At 37.1% G+C, this 19,211-nt stretch overlaps 1 protein-coding gene across 1 annotated transcript in view; it reads left to right on the top strand.

Annotated features, from left to right (window-relative positions):
• The window catches only part of LOC122798715 (zinc finger protein OZF-like), a 118,329-nt gene that overhangs the window by 25,963 nt on the left and 73,155 nt on the right, over window positions 1-19,211 (top strand). Inside the window, exon 2 of the mRNA XM_044067811.1 lies at window positions 12,946-13,072. Coding sequence (XP_043923746.1) covers window positions 12,946-13,072 — 127 coding nt within the window. The remainder of the gene's footprint in view (window positions 1-12,945; window positions 13,073-19,211) is intronic.

Raw genomic sequence — 19,211 nt, forward strand, 5'->3', positions numbered from 1 at the left:
TCTGCATCTTAATTAACTCATATCCCAAACGCCATTCTGGAGTTTATTCATTATAGCTGTGGCTCATATCCTTGGTTCTGCATCTTAATTTGCATCAGAAACTCCATTCCAGAGTTCATTAATTACAGCCGTAGCTCATATACATGATTTTGCAACTTAATTAACTCAAAGAACAAATCTGTGATGGTATCAAGCAAACAGGTACATACCAGATAGTGTTAGCACTAAGGCCTGCAGTTCATACTGTTACATCCCTGGGTATCTCACTTTCTGAGGATATAAATTCAGTAGAATTACTGATCCTCATAACTGGTAAGTGGCTAAAGTCTGACAAACATGAAATGTGTTATATTCTACATAAGTAAATACATTCCTCTCACATATTACTAGACTGTCTACTTTAGGCATGTACTTCCCTCTCTCCTGTGCCCAGCACATCCTTTAACTAACATCCAGTCTTCTTCACTACTTTATAAGCTAGAGAAGGCCTACAAAAGGATTGTTTCGCTGCAAGATTCCATGGTGTGGGACACATCATGTATTCCTTGGTTTATTTTAAAATAAGCTTCACTATTCTTTAAACTGCTTGTGTAAGTCTGGCCCTTAATATTTTGTTGAAACTGTTTACAAAATTAGGAACAGAAATGTACTTTTGTAGCTTACATAAAGTTGTATTTCCCTCTCTGAACAATTCTAATACAATTTTTCTGCTGTGCTTCCTTCATTCCGTCTAGTGTGTAAAATGTTCATACATTTTAAAATTACTTGTTGGATTACTAATTAGTTCACTTATTTGAATTATTAATTCATTAATTTGTCTGATTCTCTGACTTTCTTCATGGAATTACCACAAAATAAAGGCTTATAAGGTGACTTAAAAACTACCAAATAAACCCAAATTAAGCCACCTTGGTCCACTCAGCAAGTAAATAAACCTTAACTTGGAACTTCTTACAAAACAAAAACAGTCTCTCTAAACAGTTCAAAAAAGTTTATTTTAATGTTAAGCGCTTTCATCCCAAACCATTCACCAGGACTTCTTCAGAACAATGAAACATAAAAGTTAGTCTTTTTATAGAAAACAGTAAATTCCAATTGTCTAATTAATCATGATTGATTCTTAAAGAAACAGTACCTTTATAAAAACTTATGCCATTAACTATAAAAAATATATTTAATTTTACCAAAAATTTTCATTAAAGATCTCTTGACCATTCTTTATTTATTTAAAACAGTGTAAAACTAACAAAATTAATTAATAATGTGCATACCCTGAAAACAACTTCCTTAATCTAATAAAATATAAATTTCACTCCACGTTTTTACCAATAGGAAAACAATATATGTAAAAACCAAATACTTGAAATTCATCATTTTAAAAAACTTATTGTAAATCTAAGGCTTTCTTCCTTAGAACAGGAAGTATGGAGAAGTTTTCGTTGATGACTGGAGGAATAGTAACATTTAACTTTATTTACCACTGCAACTCTAATTTTGTATACCCCTGGCATACTAGAGTGTGTTTATAAAGGGAATTGTTAACATTCACTTTAGAGATGGCATAAAGATGCTAGTAAATTCTCTTTCTTAACTCTCTCTCTGTTTTCCCTACATAGAAAAATCCACAGTAGTCACAAATTGCAATATAAATTATGCCTCTAGTGTTACAATTTCCCTTTTTTAATGTAATTGCAAATGGTGTCCTTTGTAAAGTAACGGAATGTGCTTCAAAAATGTAGGAATATTGTTTACATCTTCCTCACTTGGTTGTACCTTTGGAAGAAAGAGAGGGATTGATGTAAACATGTTCATAAAGATGTTTAAGATTTTTACCAACTTTATATACAATATGGAGTTGATAGCCTAAAATCTCCATTGTATCTGGGTTTCTGTTAAAAAATACCCAGTTTCTGGTAATTACGTCCTTGATTTTTCTAACACCAGTATAGTAGGGGATAACCATACTTCCGTTGTATACCTGTGTGTTAACTCCACCTCTCTTGAAAGGGACCAATGGAACATTATTGCCTAAAAGTGGTTTGTACTCTGTTCCCCATCCTGAGATGACTTCATCACAAACGTGCCCCATTAGGGTTTGGGGATGACCCCTTTCAATGAACATGTTCTTTATATTATTTACTCCAGCTTTGAAATTCTCAAAGTCAGAACACATCTTAGCTGCCCTGACCAGCTGTCCCTTAAAAATGTTCCTTTTCGTATAATTAGGTTGGTTACTTTGATAGTCTAAATAACTATATGTGTCTTTCCTATAAACTTTGGATATGAAAGAATCATTTTCCCTATCCTTAAAGTTATATCCAAATAGTTTATACTAGTGTCTGACAGAGTAGAAGTAAATTTAAAGTATGAGGTGGAACTGCAAATCTCTCAGTTTCTTATTGTTTTATAACATATTTGCTGCTGATACTCCTGTTTTATACCTTTCTTTTGTAGTTGTATGTTCAATATATGTGTACAAATGATGTAGTTTTACAGGGCCTACTCAAAGGTTAAGTATGTAATGGCAAGCTGAAATACTTCCTTGGTTAATTAATAAATCAGTCCAAGTTAAATTAAAGATCAAGACTCCTTAATGGTAGAACTTCACTAGTGATGTCTTGTATGAACTCAGATTCACCAAAAATAACTTTAGGTGGAAAAAAACTAATATGTTACTAGATGGCACTGTGCAGAATCTAGACATTTAGGTTACTTTTGTGCAAGTGACTACTTATGGTATACTAGAGTATTATGTGCTGTTTGTAATTGTTGCATTAAGAAAACACTTGCTTTTCCGTTGCTGGGAGTCTAAAGAAAATGATCAAAGACGGCTTTTGGTGGTAATGACATTTGGTGGTAAACATTTGAAATGTCGGGACCCGCTGCAGAGAGTCCTGAAATACAGAGACTGAATGGCCATGAGACTGGATTTACATGTACCAAGTCCAAGATCCCATTTCTTTCCTTTTTCTCCGAGGTATGGCAATCTTGGTGTTGTATATACGTTCAGGAGATGTGGCGGTGCAAGGGGGGCTCGCCCCCTCTGCAAAGAGGTTTAAGGAGAAGAATGATTTTTCAAAATTTTCCCTTCTTTGCTCTTCTCCCGTGTTTTTCAGTCTTTTTTTTTTCTATTTTACAGCTTTTCGGCACTCTGCATTCAAAGTGCTGACGTTTCAATAGGGAGTCTTTTTGGTCCTCGAGAGCTGTCTGAGCATAGACATCTGGAACTGGTTATGCATTCCAGGATGTTGTGGATAATAAGTTAAGATGCTTTGCTGTCCTTATTGCTACCAGGAGAGTAGGAGAAAAAGGTTGTAGGTACTAAGAGCAACAGCTGCAGTAAGGAAAACACTAACAGGGTTATATACTTTACTGCCACGTGCTTCTTGAAAAGGTGGAAAGCGGACATATTGAAGGATACGTAGATGGTACCAATATTGGGGGGGTCTGTTTAGTAGTGCAGTTTCAGTGGACAGGTGATAGGAACTAAGAGTGATAGTTGTGAGGTGCTAACAGTATGGGCTTTTGATACAGGTGTTACGTAGGTAGTGCATTAAGGGATCTGCATAACAGGAAGGATTGATCAGAAGTGGTCTGCTAAGAAGTGCTGTGTAACAGTACCAGTCAGTGGTACAAGTGGTAGGGATAGTGTGATTGGGGGCCATCTTCATTTACAGTGATGCAGTGTTAGTAAACAGGGAGTAGGCACAGAGTCTGTGAGTAACAATACAGGTTAATAGCACAGGTGGTAGGGCTATGATGCCTGTTTATCAGGACAGGATTTTATTACAGGTGGTAACAGGTGCATGTGATACAGAACCTGTGTATTACTGTGCATTCCAAAAATAAAACGAAGAACAAACCAAACCAGAAGCCAAAAAGCCCAAGTGGAGAAGCTGGATTGGACCCACTCACAAATATCCAAACGTTGCAGATAAAAAACTCAATTCAGATGTGCCAGAAATCCACTTTATTCAATGCAATAAAACAAATTCACAGAAAACATCCACAAAAGATAAGCGCTTTTGTCTAGATAATCTAGACTTCATCAAGAAATAGACACTTCCTTTTATACTAGCTCAACAGGAAATTAGATAAATAATTAAAACAATTAATTAAATACAAATCAATACAAGCAAAATGTTGGCAGTCCTATCTGTGAATACATAGGAAATAACACACAAACCCCTCTACATAAATACAGTATAAATGCAGAATATATGTTATGGAGTATAAAAATATGTTTGTAAAGGATGTTAAATGTAAATATGTATAATAAATAAAATTTTTAAAAACTGTCTAAATATATGAAATTATATTAAATACCATGTTGTTCATTGAATATTAGGGAGGTATTGTTACCTCTTTAGTGCCTTTAATTTCAATAAGGGGCTAATAGAAATATATTTATTTAGATCTGGCCAGTTCCCTGCATTTAAACGTAACTGCCAATATAGTTCATAGGTAGGTATTAGGCTATCAGCCCAAGGGCCTAAGTAAGCCTAGCCAACAAGGTTTCCTGGCTTACACCACCCAAGAAAGTTAATTTCCTGTGCCCCTGTCGAGCAGAGCCACAGAAGTGATCCCCGGGGTATATTTCCTATTTCCCATCTACTCATCAAGATTTTTCTTGAAGAGTGCTAATGAGGAACTTTGCTCGACATAGATGAGTAGCTTGTTCCAGAGTATAGGAAGTCTCTGGGACAGGAATCTATCCCTCCAGCATGTCCTGTTTATTGTGGTGACAAGGTTTAGGTCCCTAGAGCTTGTAGCTCGGAGGGATTGGGATTTCTTTAGGTGTAGCATGTCCAACAGCTCTGGGTTTAACATTGCTTTCTATGTTAGGCAGAGATCTCCTCAGAGTAGGCGATATACTACAGAGTGAAGCTGGAGTATTTTTAGACGGTCAGTGTAGGGCATCTGTTTGAGGCCAGTAATCCTCTTTGTGAGGTACTTTTGTGGCCTTTCCAGCTGCTGCTGATGTATTGAGGTACATTCCAAAAGGAGCGCTGTGCTCTATAATAGGTTTAATGAGTGCCGAGTAGAGGGGAACAATGACCTCTTTTTTCCTGGATGAGAACCCTTGAGGTGTGCCACATAGAAGGATTTCCTGACTACTGTGGCAATGTGATTATCAAAGGAGAGACTACTATCCACCTGGGCCCCAAGGTCTCTTATCACACATTCAGCATTAAGTAGACTGCCATTTATGTGGTAGTTCATGGGTGCAGAGTTTTTACCAAAGGGGATGACAATGTACTTTTTGGCATTGAGCTTGAGGCCATGCCTCTGGCACCAGGCATCTGTCTCAGTGAGGCCCTTCTGTAGGATGTCCACATCATTTGGGGACTATGGCTCCTAGTTTACAGTTATCTGCGAACTTCATTAGCCAGAGGCCTTCTGTGTTAGCCTGTACTTCAGAGAAGTAGATACCAAACAGGAGAGGTCCCAGGACTGAACCCTGTGGAAGTCCACTTGTCACTGGTTTGAAGTCAGATTTGGAGTCTGCAACTTTTACAGTGTGGGTTCTGTCAGTGAGCCAGATGTCATCCCATCTTGTGATTTAGAGATATATACATAGTTTAGTGAGTTTAGGTCATATTTAAATATAAGAATCCGGATTCTGAGTAAGGAGTGGGGACAATGAATCCCCGCTATCTTCACTGGTCATGACAAACAGCCAAAAAATAAAACGAAGCACAAACCAAACCAGAAGACAAAAAGCCCAAGTGGAGAAGCTGGATTGGAACCACTCACAAATATCCAAACGTTGCAGATAAAAAAACTCAATTGAGATGTGCCAGAAATCCACTTCATTCAGTGCGATAAAACAAATCCACAAAAGATAAGCGCTTTTGTCTAGATAATCTAGACTTCATCAGATAACTTGTCAAGAAATAGACACTTCCTTTTATACTAGCTCAATAGGAAATGACCTAAATAATTAAAACAATTAATTAAATACAAATCAATACAAGCAAAATGTTGGCAGTCTTATCTGTGAATACATAGGAAATAACACACAAACCCCCCTACATGAATACAATATAAATGCAGAATAAATATATGTTATGGAATATAAAAATATGTTTGTAAAGGATGTTAAATGTAAATATGTATAATAAATAAAATTTTTAAAATTGTATAAATATATGAAATTATATTAAATACTATGTTGTTCAGTGAGTATTAGGAAGTATTGCTGCCTCTCTAGTGCCTTTAATTTCAATAAGGGGCTAATAAAAATGTATTGATTTAGACCTGGCCAGTTCCCTCCATTTAAACTTAACTGCCAATATAGTTCTCTTTTTTCCAACAATAGTGCCCACGCCCCTCCTCTTTTATACAGTTTTAAAATAAATATTTAAATTTTTTTTTATACTTTTTAACAAAGTAATGTATTTACAACAAGAGGGAGTAGCCATGGGCTCTGCATGCGGTGGCCTCTGTGCCAACATTGTGGTTAAACAATGGGAGAAAACATTTGTATTTCCCCCATGCTATTTCAGATATTTGAAGTTCTATACTAGTTTTTTGGATGACATGTTTACTCTGTATGGGATGGACCTAATGAACTTAATGATTTTATTGTATATATTGAAACTACCCCTAATTTTTTAAAGTTTACATACACAAGTGACCTGGACATGATTTCTTTTCTTGATATTCTCTAGTTAAAAGATTATCATAATGATAAGTTTGTTTCAAAAATGTTTAAAAATGTACGTATTCAAATTCTTTACTGCATTTCTCCAGTACCCACCCTGTGAAACAAAAGAAGGCTATTGTTAAAGGCCAATTCGTGCATGCAGCACATATTGAAAAAATAATTTTAATTGTGCCACAGCACTGTGCTGTTACTCTGATGCTTACTGTGATGGATTTGAAGTCTTCTTAAGACACTCAGTCTTGCTGGCTGGATTCTGCTGAAATCAAAGTCTGGTTATAGTTGCATTCACAGTCTGTTGCATACAGAAACTTGCAGAATATACACTGATGAGAGAATATACTTTGCAGCACCTGTCTTTAAGAGCAGTAACCAATAACTTTTATAATAAACCACACGTACTTCTGTTACAGCTTCAGAAAATGTTCTACTTTACTTCTCATATAATACAGATGATGTGAGAGATTTAACATTTACCTCATCATTACCCCTAACATAACTAGATTTAATACAGACTTTATATATATTTTTAGTTAAACACACACCCTCTTGGTTTGGAAAAGATACTGCCTTGATGACACAAATGCTTGACACATCTGTTCTTGTGTAAATGCTGATAAGTAAACTGTCTTCAAGGAAATGCCTTGTGGATTAGAAAAGCATATTTTTCAACTTTCTTGGAAAAACATGTCCTGTTGTCAGTTCTCTAAAGAAAGCAAATTACATTCTTGTCATGTCTGTAAGAAGTCAGCTTTTTTGATGTGTGTGTAATACACTCATAAGCTAGTTCCTTATTTTTTTAAGCCACAGTCATTTAGCATGGATACTAATCACATATTTCTAAACTCTGTTTCTGCATTTAAGCAAGCGTTATCTTATTCATTATTTATGTTGCATATTTGTAGCAAAGTTACATTCAACCTTAATATCTTGTTGAGCATAATCTTACAGTTCCCTCTCTTTTTATTTTTATAGAAAACACATTAAGAAACAAAATCTTTAGTCTTCTTTTGATACAAGTCAAAATGCAATTTTACATAGCTAATACAATGATATCAAGTATTACTACTAAAACTGAATGTATTGAGCAACTTTTTCTTTTGCAAACCATTTTGTGAAAATATTTCATCAGTTATGAGCTGTCTGCTTTAGTTTTATTTTTTAACTTGATTAATTTATTCTTTTGCAATCACAGAATTTATTTATGACTTAGTACTCTTTTATTAATTCTTTGCATCTGTTGAATTAACTCTTTACTTTTATTATTTTATATCAAAAGATTAGAGATAGACTAATATCTGTAAGAGACAAAAAATATGTGCTACTCCAAGCATTTATACACTGCTGAAAATATACAGTTTCAATGTCATTTTAACCATAACATTGTGGTCATGTCTCTGAACTGTCCATTAACATCTTGGTTGACAGTGAAGTGAACATAAAGTACTGAACTGGGCTTATATAATAAATATTTGAATGCAATTATTTCAGTATATTTAATACTTGAGGATTTTAAAAAAAAGCATGATGTATATACTAAAGAATGTTATGTACATATTCATCTATTAGACATATGAATACAATATTTTAATATAATTTTCCTTTAACTGGGGTAACCAATAAGATTCCAACTTAAAATCAGTGATACAATTTAATATTAAACAATACAATAATCTTATCCTGTCAGGTTTAATCTGTTTAATGCACTAATACCTGTTTTTCCCTCCCCCTGAAAGAGTATTGTCAAGAAGGTATGAGGTATTATTTCTTCCTGTAGCTTTATTTTATACCCTTTTGCAATACTGCTCACAGTCAGTGTAAAACTCCTGTAACTTTATTTCAGACCCTTTTGCAACACATACTGCTCACACAGTCATGTAAAACTGAGAAAGTGCCCCTCCCCCTGTAGTATTGCACTATTGTGTATTTGCTTTATAATGTATGTCAGCCCAACACTTTGGTTATACATTTGCTTTATTAGGTTATTAAACTATAGACGTTTGTCTGATTTGATTATCTTTTATGTTGCCTTTGCTGTCTACTTCTACTAGTAGTAGTTATTTGCACCCTTCTGTATACTTTATTTGAACTGTATGTATACTGTAACCCATCTTTTGGCTATACTTGATGTAACTAAGGTTTTTTTATTTTTATCAGTGACATATATGCACAATTGTGATGTTTTATTATAATTACCAAATAGTGTTGCATGTGAACATTTTAACAATTATGTTTTAATAACAATAAGTTTTTAGAAAAACTCAAGCTACTTGTCTGGCAATCAGTCTTGTTTCTTATCTTCTTCAAACAAGTAAACAACAAACTGAAAAAACACAAAGTAGTGGACTGCAGACCCAAAACGAACAATGTCCAAGTACAAATGTAGGCAGTAAATACTTAAAATCCCAAAGGTTAATTCCGCACGAAAGACCACAAAGCCGAAAAGAAGTTAAAAAAGAATTTTATTACATCACATAAGGTTAAGCGCTTTTCGTCCCACTATATTGTGAGACTTCTTCAGACAAACAAGAACAAAGTATTAAAACCATTTAAATAGTTAATTTGGCACCAAAAATATGAGCGCTGTAACCCAGCAACAGTAAACAATGATCAAAACATTTTAAAACATGGTCGTGTTATAAAGCTGACGGAATGTGTATTGAAACTGCCAATGAATACACAAAAATTACTCAAAATTAATCAAGAGATGGAAGATACATATCTAGTAAACCTAGTAACCAACCATAAAAAATATGTTAAAATAATAAATAGATAAAATATTATATGTTAAAACTATGGATAAAACCTATATATCTATATTGTCCTAGTGTAAGTATACAAAAAAAGTATATATAGCAAGCAAGTAAATATGAACATGGATAATACACAAAAATTACTCAAGATCTGATCATAATGAATTCCATATGATTGTAGCTAAAATGGCTGCATAGATGAAATCCTTTACATACTGTGTGTACAAACATATGGAATTCATTATGATTATATACATTTTTCAGCTGTTTTATTATTCTCATTCAACATTTGCCAGTTACATTTATCCTGGGAGTCAAGCTTCTTGTATTATCCATGTTCATATTCACTTGCTTGCTATATATTTTTTTTGTATATTTACAGTAGGACAATATAGATATATAGGTTTTATCCATAGTTTTAACATATAATATTTTATCTATTTATTATTTTAACATATATTTTTTATGGTTGGTTACTAGGTTTACTAGATATGTATCTTCCATCTCTTGATTAATTTTGTGTATTCATTGGCAGTTTCAATACACATTCCGTCAGCTTTATAACACGACCATGTTTTAAAATGTTTTGATCATTGTTTACTGTTGCTGGGTTACGGCGCTCATATTTTTGGTGCCAAATTAACTATTTAAATGGTTTTAATACTTTGTTCTTGTTTGTCTGAAGACAGAAAGAAATCCTTATGACGAGGGGATCATTTACACTAATTTTCTCTCTCATCAGTTGACAACATTGCTGTGACTGCTTACTTTCACTATCAACATCAATCTGCATTTTTAATTACTTTGTAGAAATGTAAAAATATATATAAAATATTTGAACTATTGAGATTATATTATCTTTAATGAACTGTGGCTGTATATACACTGTACTAGTGTCAATTTCTGATATTTACACTATTGTAATTGTATTTACTCTGTATTGTGTGTTATTTTCTTGGGCGGCCACGGTGGTGCAGTGGTTAGCATTGTCACCTCACAGCAAGAGGTTCTCCGGTTCAGTCCTCGGCTGGGGTGCCTTCTGTGAGGAGTCTGCATGTCCTCCCTGTGGTCGCGTGACTTTCCTCCAGGTGCTCCGGTTTCCTCCCACATCCCAAAGACATGCTGTAGGTGGATTGGACATTCTATATTCACCCTAGGTGTGAGTGTGTGTGCATGTGTGTGCCTTCTGTGGAAGGTTGGGCGCCGGGCTGGCAACTCGACACTGTAAAACTCCACTGCCTATCATGAGTGGACAGGTGATCCGCTGTGGCAGCCCCTAACTGGGAAAAGCCGAAAGAAGAAGAAGAATTGTGTTTTATTTTCTTGCATGTGTTGGTATTATATGTGGAGTTTTTCTCCCCAGGTCTCCACTGAAAATGGGCTCACCCAGGCCCAGTGTACCATCCCAGTAAACAAATGCAATAAATAAATAAATAAAAATTTTCATCAGTGGCCATCTCTGTTGTAGCATTTTAAGAAATGTATGAATGGCAGGCTTGAAAATATAGAGGAGTTAATTGTTCTTTTCAAAGTAACCATTGTTGTTCAGTGTTCATGTTTGAGAAGTCTGACCCCTGTGATTAATAGGTATTACTTAGGCGGAGATGGTTTATTCCGTGGTGGTACAGCGGTAGCGTTGTTACCTCACAGCAAGAGGTTCTTCTGTTCGATTCTCAGCTGGAGTGCCTTCTGTGTGGAGTCTGCATGTCCTCCCAGTGGTCGAGTGGCCTCCGAAAGACATGCGTGAATGGGCATGCCTTCGTTGAAGGTTGGGCATTGGGCTGGCAACTCAGCACCATAAAAATCGACTGCCAATCATTAGCGGACCGGAGTTCCACTGTGGCGACCCCTAAATGGGAAAAGCTGAAAAGACAAACAACAACAACTTGGGCAGAGATGGTTTGTGTTGCGTTCACAGTTTTAAATATTGTAGCTAGAATTAGACATTGATGTTCATCTTCTTTCCCCAACTCACTGACTTGCATCAACAAAACAGTGTATACAATGCAAAAATGCTGTAACGAAATAACAAAAGAAACATGCACTTTTATGGTAATTACAGTGTACAAAAATGTAAAATCAAATATTGACAGAAAGTTCGAAGACTTAGATGAACGTATTTGCTTTCTTTCTTTGTGGTAAAAAGCAACGTCTTTCGGATTTTCATGGTTAGGGGTCACCACAGCAGATCACCGGTTCCCTATTGATTGGCAGTGGAGTTTTTACAGTGTCAAGTTGCCAGCCTGGCGCCCGACCTTCATAAAAGGCACACACACACTCATGCACCTACTTGCATGTCTTTAAAGCTCACTCAACCATAAGGAGGACATGCAGATTTCACACAGAAGGAGCTCCAGCCAATAATCGAACTGAAGAACCTCTTGCTGTGAGGCGACAATGCTAACTGCTGCACCACCGTGGCCGACTTCTTTCTTTTGTTGTGGTACTGGGTTTTATTAAAGAGAAAGACATTTGCATATGAAAACTAAGCTTGAAAGCCATGCCTTGGTTCAGACTCGAGGTTACAGTATTTATCTGAGGTGTGATGCTGAGAATCTGTAGCTGATTAGGCACATTTAAATGTCATTGTTTTCTTATTGGCTCTGTAGTTGGGATAAGTGACCTAACTTTATTTCTCTACCACTCTTAGTAGCCTGTGTGACGTAACAGATGAGACAAATGCTGGAAAGAAAGGCAAACATAATTATTGAATGATGTATGTGAAGAGTTTAGCACTGGATTACAGGGAAGGAAAATCACTTTTTGTAAATATAAACTTAACTTTTGGGTGGAGTTCCCCTTTGTATAAGTGTGCTGAAGTGTTCCTCCTCATTCTTCCTTCTTTGTTGAAGTACTGAGCATGTGCATGGGACTTGCGCCCCCCTGTTTGTGCAGTACCTCAGTGCAGTGCAGAAAAAGCAGTGGAGAAAAGAGAATCTCCATTGCTGTTTTTTCTGTCAATTTTACAAGGGACAACACAGAAATAGAAGGAAAATCAGATACTTTTCTCTTTCTTTATTTCTTAAGAACATACCGATTTTTTTTTTTTTCTGTTTTGCTCTGTTCCTCAGCATATTGCAATACAAAGTCTAGCCACTCAATGGTACTTCAGCGGCCAGACATTATTCTGTTGGTATATGCTGGATTTACAACTGGCATGGAGGTTGGGCTAGCCAATCAATGTGCTTGTTTTTGAATACAAATGAGCCATCACTGTAGAAGTAACCTGGATAATAATATTAATTGTAAAGTTCTGTATGGTAAAAAAATTATGCGAGAGTAATTCTGTCATAATAGGAGTAAATGAACAAAAGTGATCTTGGCTGTTCTATCACTTCTCAAGTTGTTGAGTCTTCAGAAATCTGTCACTAAGAAAAGCAGAAGAATTAATGGTAAATCACCAAATCTTGCATCCCTGCCGAGTTTTATCGTGGCTGTCTATGTTTGTGTTGAAACAAATATCAGCTGTGTAGTGACATACGAGATAATATTAATATTAAGCAAACATGTTGTATGTGTTTCTAGGTGCCAGAGACATTTGAAGATGTTGCCGTTAAGTTTTCTGAAGAGGAATGGAAGATATTAAGTAAGAAAGAGAAAGACCTACACAGGGAAGTGATGGCCCAGAACTATGAGAACATGATTTCTGTAGGTAAGCATATCTCAGAGGTATTGTTTTTATTTTGGGGAGCAGTTTTAGTATCACAGAATGATAATATAATGACGTAGTTGTTGGTAGGTTGTGCTGTAACAATTTTGGTATTTTATGAAAAAAAAAAGCGCTAATGTACAATCAAGTTAATTTATCTTACTCATTTGTTAAACCTTGTTTATCTAGTCCCGTGAACCAAATTAAACTCACTAGTTAGAAATGCCCTATTTAGGGGTCATCTTGTTTATGGGAATCAAACTCTAATCCATGTGATAAGCAAGCAAAAATACCCGACAGGGTGTGTGTTGTGTGAATAATACCAACCCAGGAGTGTTCTGAGTCCTGAAGCCACATCGGAGGGCCTCTGCACCCCTGAAATGGCATTATTTACACAATGTGTAGCTCTGAGCAGCCTCCTACCATCACCCGGAATGATACCACAGTACAAGCAGAAAATGATTGATTTCAGCAATTGGCTACATTTCTGGTGTCATTCTAAGGGAATTCAGTATCTGTCTGCCTGGGATGACATGATTGACAGACCTCAATGCTTTGCCAGAGATGGCCTGCATCTGTCACCCCTGGGCTTCTGGATACTGGCCAAGGCTCTTGCCACCCCTATAGTGCCTTTTTTAGGTGGTGGTCCAAAGACCACTGTAATAGTTACAAACAAATGCAATCTGGGGGTCATGCTGCTCAATGCTAGAAGTCTAAATCTCAAAATGCACTCACTCGAAGCACTCCTTAAAATGGAGAACATCGACATTTGTGCTGTAACAGAGACCTGGTTCAAGGCAGCAGAAAGCACCCCTGCATTACCAGGCTGTAACTCATTCCACACCTTTCGGCCCCAGAACTTAGACCGAAGCTCCAAAGGCGGTGGTGTTTCCATATTTATAAAGGATGTGCATACCTCCAGACTGGTAGCCCAGCATAACACATCAGAGATACTTCAGGTGCAGCTAACATTAGGTGAGACAGTGATTCAGGTCATAGCCTGCTACAGGTCCCAACCATGTCCCAAGACTCGCACACCACATTCCTAAGCACCCTGGAGAATAGTAGGGTCCAGCCTAACACTCTCATACTGGGCGACTTCAACTACCCCTCGACTACCCCTCCATTAACTAGGAAAACTACTCATGTTCCAATACACTTGCCCAACGTTTCCTGGAATTCATTAATTCCAATGCCCTGGACCAGCTCGTTCTTACCCCCACTAGAGGTAGCAACATCTTTGACCTGGTCATTACTAACATGGGTGACCATTGCTCTACACCAGTAGTCAACTGCTCCCTGGTTGGATCACAAGCAAATCACCTTGGAAATCCACATCCCTCCCACCCCCCCTGCTAAGGTAACTACCATGAAAAACTCCAAAGCTCCTAAAAACAGAGGTGGCTAACTTCACGGCACCCATGCAAATGCAGAATAGTTGCATGACTACCGAATCATACACCAATGCACTGTACAAACACGTACACAAATGCATGGATATCGCCATACCCAGTAGAACCAAGATGTTTTCCAAAAAAAAAAAGGAAGTCAGTCTGGTGGTCCCCTGCCATAAACAAACTCTACAACAGAAGGAGGAAACTGATGCAGAATAAGGTGAAGTCCCAGGAATATATAAACTCCCTTATCAGCCTCAACAAAAAGTTGAGATCCCTCATCAAATCCTATAAAGCTAGCTATAAAAAACAGAATTGCAGCAGATAGTAAAGACAACCACAAGGCTTCTATAGTTATGTAAAGAATCTCCACGGCAATACCCAGATTTGCTCTGAGTTACTGTACAATGGTACCTCTTATACAGAGCCAACAGATATTGCCAATATACTGGCTGAAAGATTCAGTGCCAACTTTACCCCCCCCCCCCGAAGAAACAGTCACAATACCGGTAGATTGCCAGGCATCCAAGTATTACTGCTGCACAGGTTAAAACAGCACTGTCCAAGGCCAAGAATACAGCTTCTATGGCACCTGACAATATCCCTGGTTGTGTTCTACATGAACTACAGAGTGAACTGGCACCTCACCTGTATGCCTTGTTCAATCACAGCCTCACTTCAGGCTTTGTCCCTACCGAATGGCGCACTGCTACAGTCATCCCTCTCCACAAAGGAGGAGTGACTACAGACTCTGGAAACTATCGCTCCATTAGCCTGACGAGTCTGATGTGCAAAGCTATGGAATGCATCATCATGGACCTAATAAACAAGGATATAGGGAATCTCCAAACTCTAGATCCCACACAGTTTGGTTTTGTGAGGGGTAGAGCATGCCTGCTCAACCTGGTCGACTTCTTTGAGTCAATCAACAGAGCTGTGGATGAAGGCAAGGTGGATCATACAGCCTACCTTAATCTGGCCAAGGCCTTTTATACCATCCCTCACTCAGGAATCATAGAAAAACTAACTAAACTAGGCATCAACCCCTGTATCACTAGGTAGGTTGCAAACTGGATCACAGATAGAACCGACAGTGTGAAGTAGCTGACTCCAAGTCAGACTGCCGACCAGTCACGAGTGGAGTCCCACAGGGTTCGGTCCTGGGTCCTCTTCTGTTTGGTGTCTACATCTCTGAGGTCCAGGCCAACACGAAGGGACTCTGGCTGACAAAGTTCGCAGACGATTGAAGTTGGGAGCTATTATTAACTCCCCAAGTGATGTTGACATCCTACAAAAAGGCCTCCCTGAGACCAACAACTGGTGTCGGAACCATGGCCTTAAGCTCAATGTCAAAAAATGTGTCATCATCCCCTTTGGGAAAAACCTGGTTCTCATGAATTACCACATCGATGGTAGTCCACTATGCACAGAAGGTGTTATAAGAGATCTGGGAACACAGGTTGACAGCAACCTCTCTTTTGACCACCACATTGCCACTGTGGTCAGAAAGTCCTTCTATGTGGCACACCTCATTACTAAGGGTTTTGAATCCAAGAAGAAAGAGGTCATTGTCTCCCTCTACTCTTTCCTCATTAGGCTAATCATGGCATACAATATAGCAATAACCCACGCCTGGGTGTGGGCAATGCTGGATTTACCCACAGTTGGCGTGGTTTGGCCATGAGGGCGAAGCCCGAGTGGCCAAACAAAGCCAACCGTGGGTAAATCCAGCATTACCCACACCCAGAAGTGGGTTATTGCTATTATGCAATGACATTATTTAAGAAAAAAAAATTACTTTTCTTAAATAATGGCATTGTATAATGCCTCCTTGCTGCCCTTCCACAGCTGTCTGGTATTCTGCAGCAGTTCTGATGTACTGCGCATGCGTATGCTTACACAGTACATCAGAGCCGTGGGTGGAAGCAATGGAGAAAGCAAGATCTCTGTTGCTTTTTACAAACTGTTTCGTTATGTTAAATGGGTTTAACATAGTGAGACAGCTTTAAAATAAGTAACGGAAATCTCTGTTGCTTGTTTTAAAGCTGTCTCACTATGTTAAACCCATTTAACATAGCGAGACAGTTTGAAAAAAAATCTCCGTTGCTGTTATGTAAAGTTATAGTAATGGAAAAAGTCTGGGTGACCAGACCTTTTTCCATTACTATAACTTGGATTTACAACATGCACACTGACCAATCAGCGTGCACGTTTTTGAATATTAGTGGTGGGTCTTTGTATAATGCCCCATTTGGCATGTACCTCACTAGACACTTGCAATAACTGGAGAGGCTACAAAAGAACCTCACAAAGAGGATCCTAGGCCTTAAACACTTGTCATATATGGACAGACTCAAAAAACTCCAACTATTCTCTGTCTCATATCGCCTACTTAGAGGCGATTTCTGCTTGCTTACAAAGCCAAGTGTGACCCAGCACTGTTAGAAATGCTACAGCTAAAGAAATTGAATCCCTCCACATCACAAGCTCTAGAGACCTCAACCTCATTACCACAATCAACTGAACGTGCTGGAGGAACAGGTTTATAAACCAGAGACTGCCCATGCTATGGAATAGACTTCCCATACATGTCAAACAGAGCACCTCACTGGCCCTCTTCAAAAGAAATGTTGATGAGTGGATGGGAAATAGAAAATTCACCCCGGGGATCACTTATATATATATATATATATATATATATATATATATATATATATATATATATATATCACACACACACACACACACACACACTGGGAACTCCAGGACTATTCGTCTAGAACACCCCTATGAATCTGTGATCCTATAAGACATACCCTGGAGGGCATTATTGCACTTAAAAATGGGTTGTCTGTAAAATTGTTTATTATTTGTGTGTGTAATTATTAAATGATGATTTATAAATAGATTTAGATGCACTGAATACATGCTATAACAAAATAGCTAAATTTGCTAATGGATCATTACAGAGGTCACATCACTGTCTAGTCCTCAAAAAAACTCTCCTGGCTTGAACTACTTCAGCTTCTTGTTCATAGATTAGTACTAGGCTAACTGCCCATGGGGGCTATTATAACGCTAGCCAATTACTCCATGTCGGAATCAAACCCTGGACCTTGTGTCAATAAGGTAAACCTTAATCATTATGCCAACCTCCCTCAAATTACTCTATAACGCCAGAAAAGCCCCAGCTTTCCAAAGCTTACTCTAACACTCTAAATATACAGTCATCAAATAAATCTTTACTTCGTCGCTAAAACTAATAACACTGTAGGAGACGCCTTATACACTTCTTATATCACAAAAGCCCGACACGCCCTTCCCCATAATATTACAACTACTCACAACAGTTTAAAAAAACTACTCAAACATTATCCAACTGATACTTCACTCTCCATTAATTTTTCAGCCTGTCTCTTGGACAGTGATCTTATTTGTATTATGATTTTTCTATTTTTTTCTTTTTATTTTTAAATGTGTGATAAATCTAGAATTATTTTCCCTTTACAAATGTAAACTAATACTTATAGGTTCTATGTTAATAATATTACTATGTTAAGTTCCATATCTGATGTTGTATCTGCTGTTAGATTTGCTGTATCTACTTAACTTATGTTGTATATATTGTTTTGTCTTCCTGTATTTAACTTATGTTGTATATATTGTTTTGTCATCCTGTATTTAACTTATGTTGTATATATTGTTTTGTCATCCTGTATTTACTGTTATTAATGTTGTAGGTACTGGAGCTTTTCTCCCTGGGCCTCCATGGGCTCTGCTCAGTCAGACTTCCCTGGTAAACAAAGTATATAAATAATATATGCACATATGTGTGTGTGTGTGTGTGTGTGTGTGTGTGTGTGTGTGTGTGTGTATATATATATATATATATATATATATATATATATATATATATATATATATATATATATAGATATATATATATAGATATATATATATATACACACACACACACACACACACACACACACATATATATATATATATATATATATATATATATATATATATATATATATTTAGGTTCATAGATTAGTACTACGCTAACTTGCCTTGTGGGACATTTTCAGCCTAGCCAATTAACCTATGCGAGAATCAAACCCTGCACCTTATGTTTGTGCGGTAAACACCTTAATCATTATGCCAACCTCCCACCCATATATATATATATATATATATATATATATATATATATATATATATATATATATATATATATATATATATATATATATATATATATATATATATATATATATATATATATATGTATATATAAAAAACCGGAAGTGCACTTTCACGAAGAGCAATTCAACGAACCGTTAAGGAACACAGGCGCCGAAGCACACTACAGTGGGGAAAGGGAATTTATCTGTTTCCCCACTGTAGTGTGATCTCGGAGTTGGTATATTTAAGTAGGGGGTTTGCTTTGTTTATGTTTTCCTGATTGGTTCATTGAAGTGAAGTGCACATTTGCGTAAGTCTGACACGCTGTTTTAAGCTTTGCCTAGATTTCTTGAGCTAAGAAGTTGAGAGGTAAAATTAGCTCAATAAATGACTAGCATCCACTGTTTGATCTCTCTCTCTCTCTCTGTCTCTGTCTCACACACACACACACACACACACACACACACACACACACACACACACACTTCCGCTTTCATGTGCACAAGCTCCCATACAGTCACACATGAAGACAAAAACATAAACGCACTCCTACACACATA

Source organism: Protopterus annectens, chromosome 3.part1 (genome assembly GCF_019279795.1).
Source record: "Protopterus annectens isolate FY-2018-M chromosome 3.part1, PAN1.0, whole genome shotgun sequence".
In the NCBI taxonomy this organism is placed as follows: Eukaryota; Metazoa; Chordata; order Ceratodontiformes; family Protopteridae; genus Protopterus; species Protopterus annectens.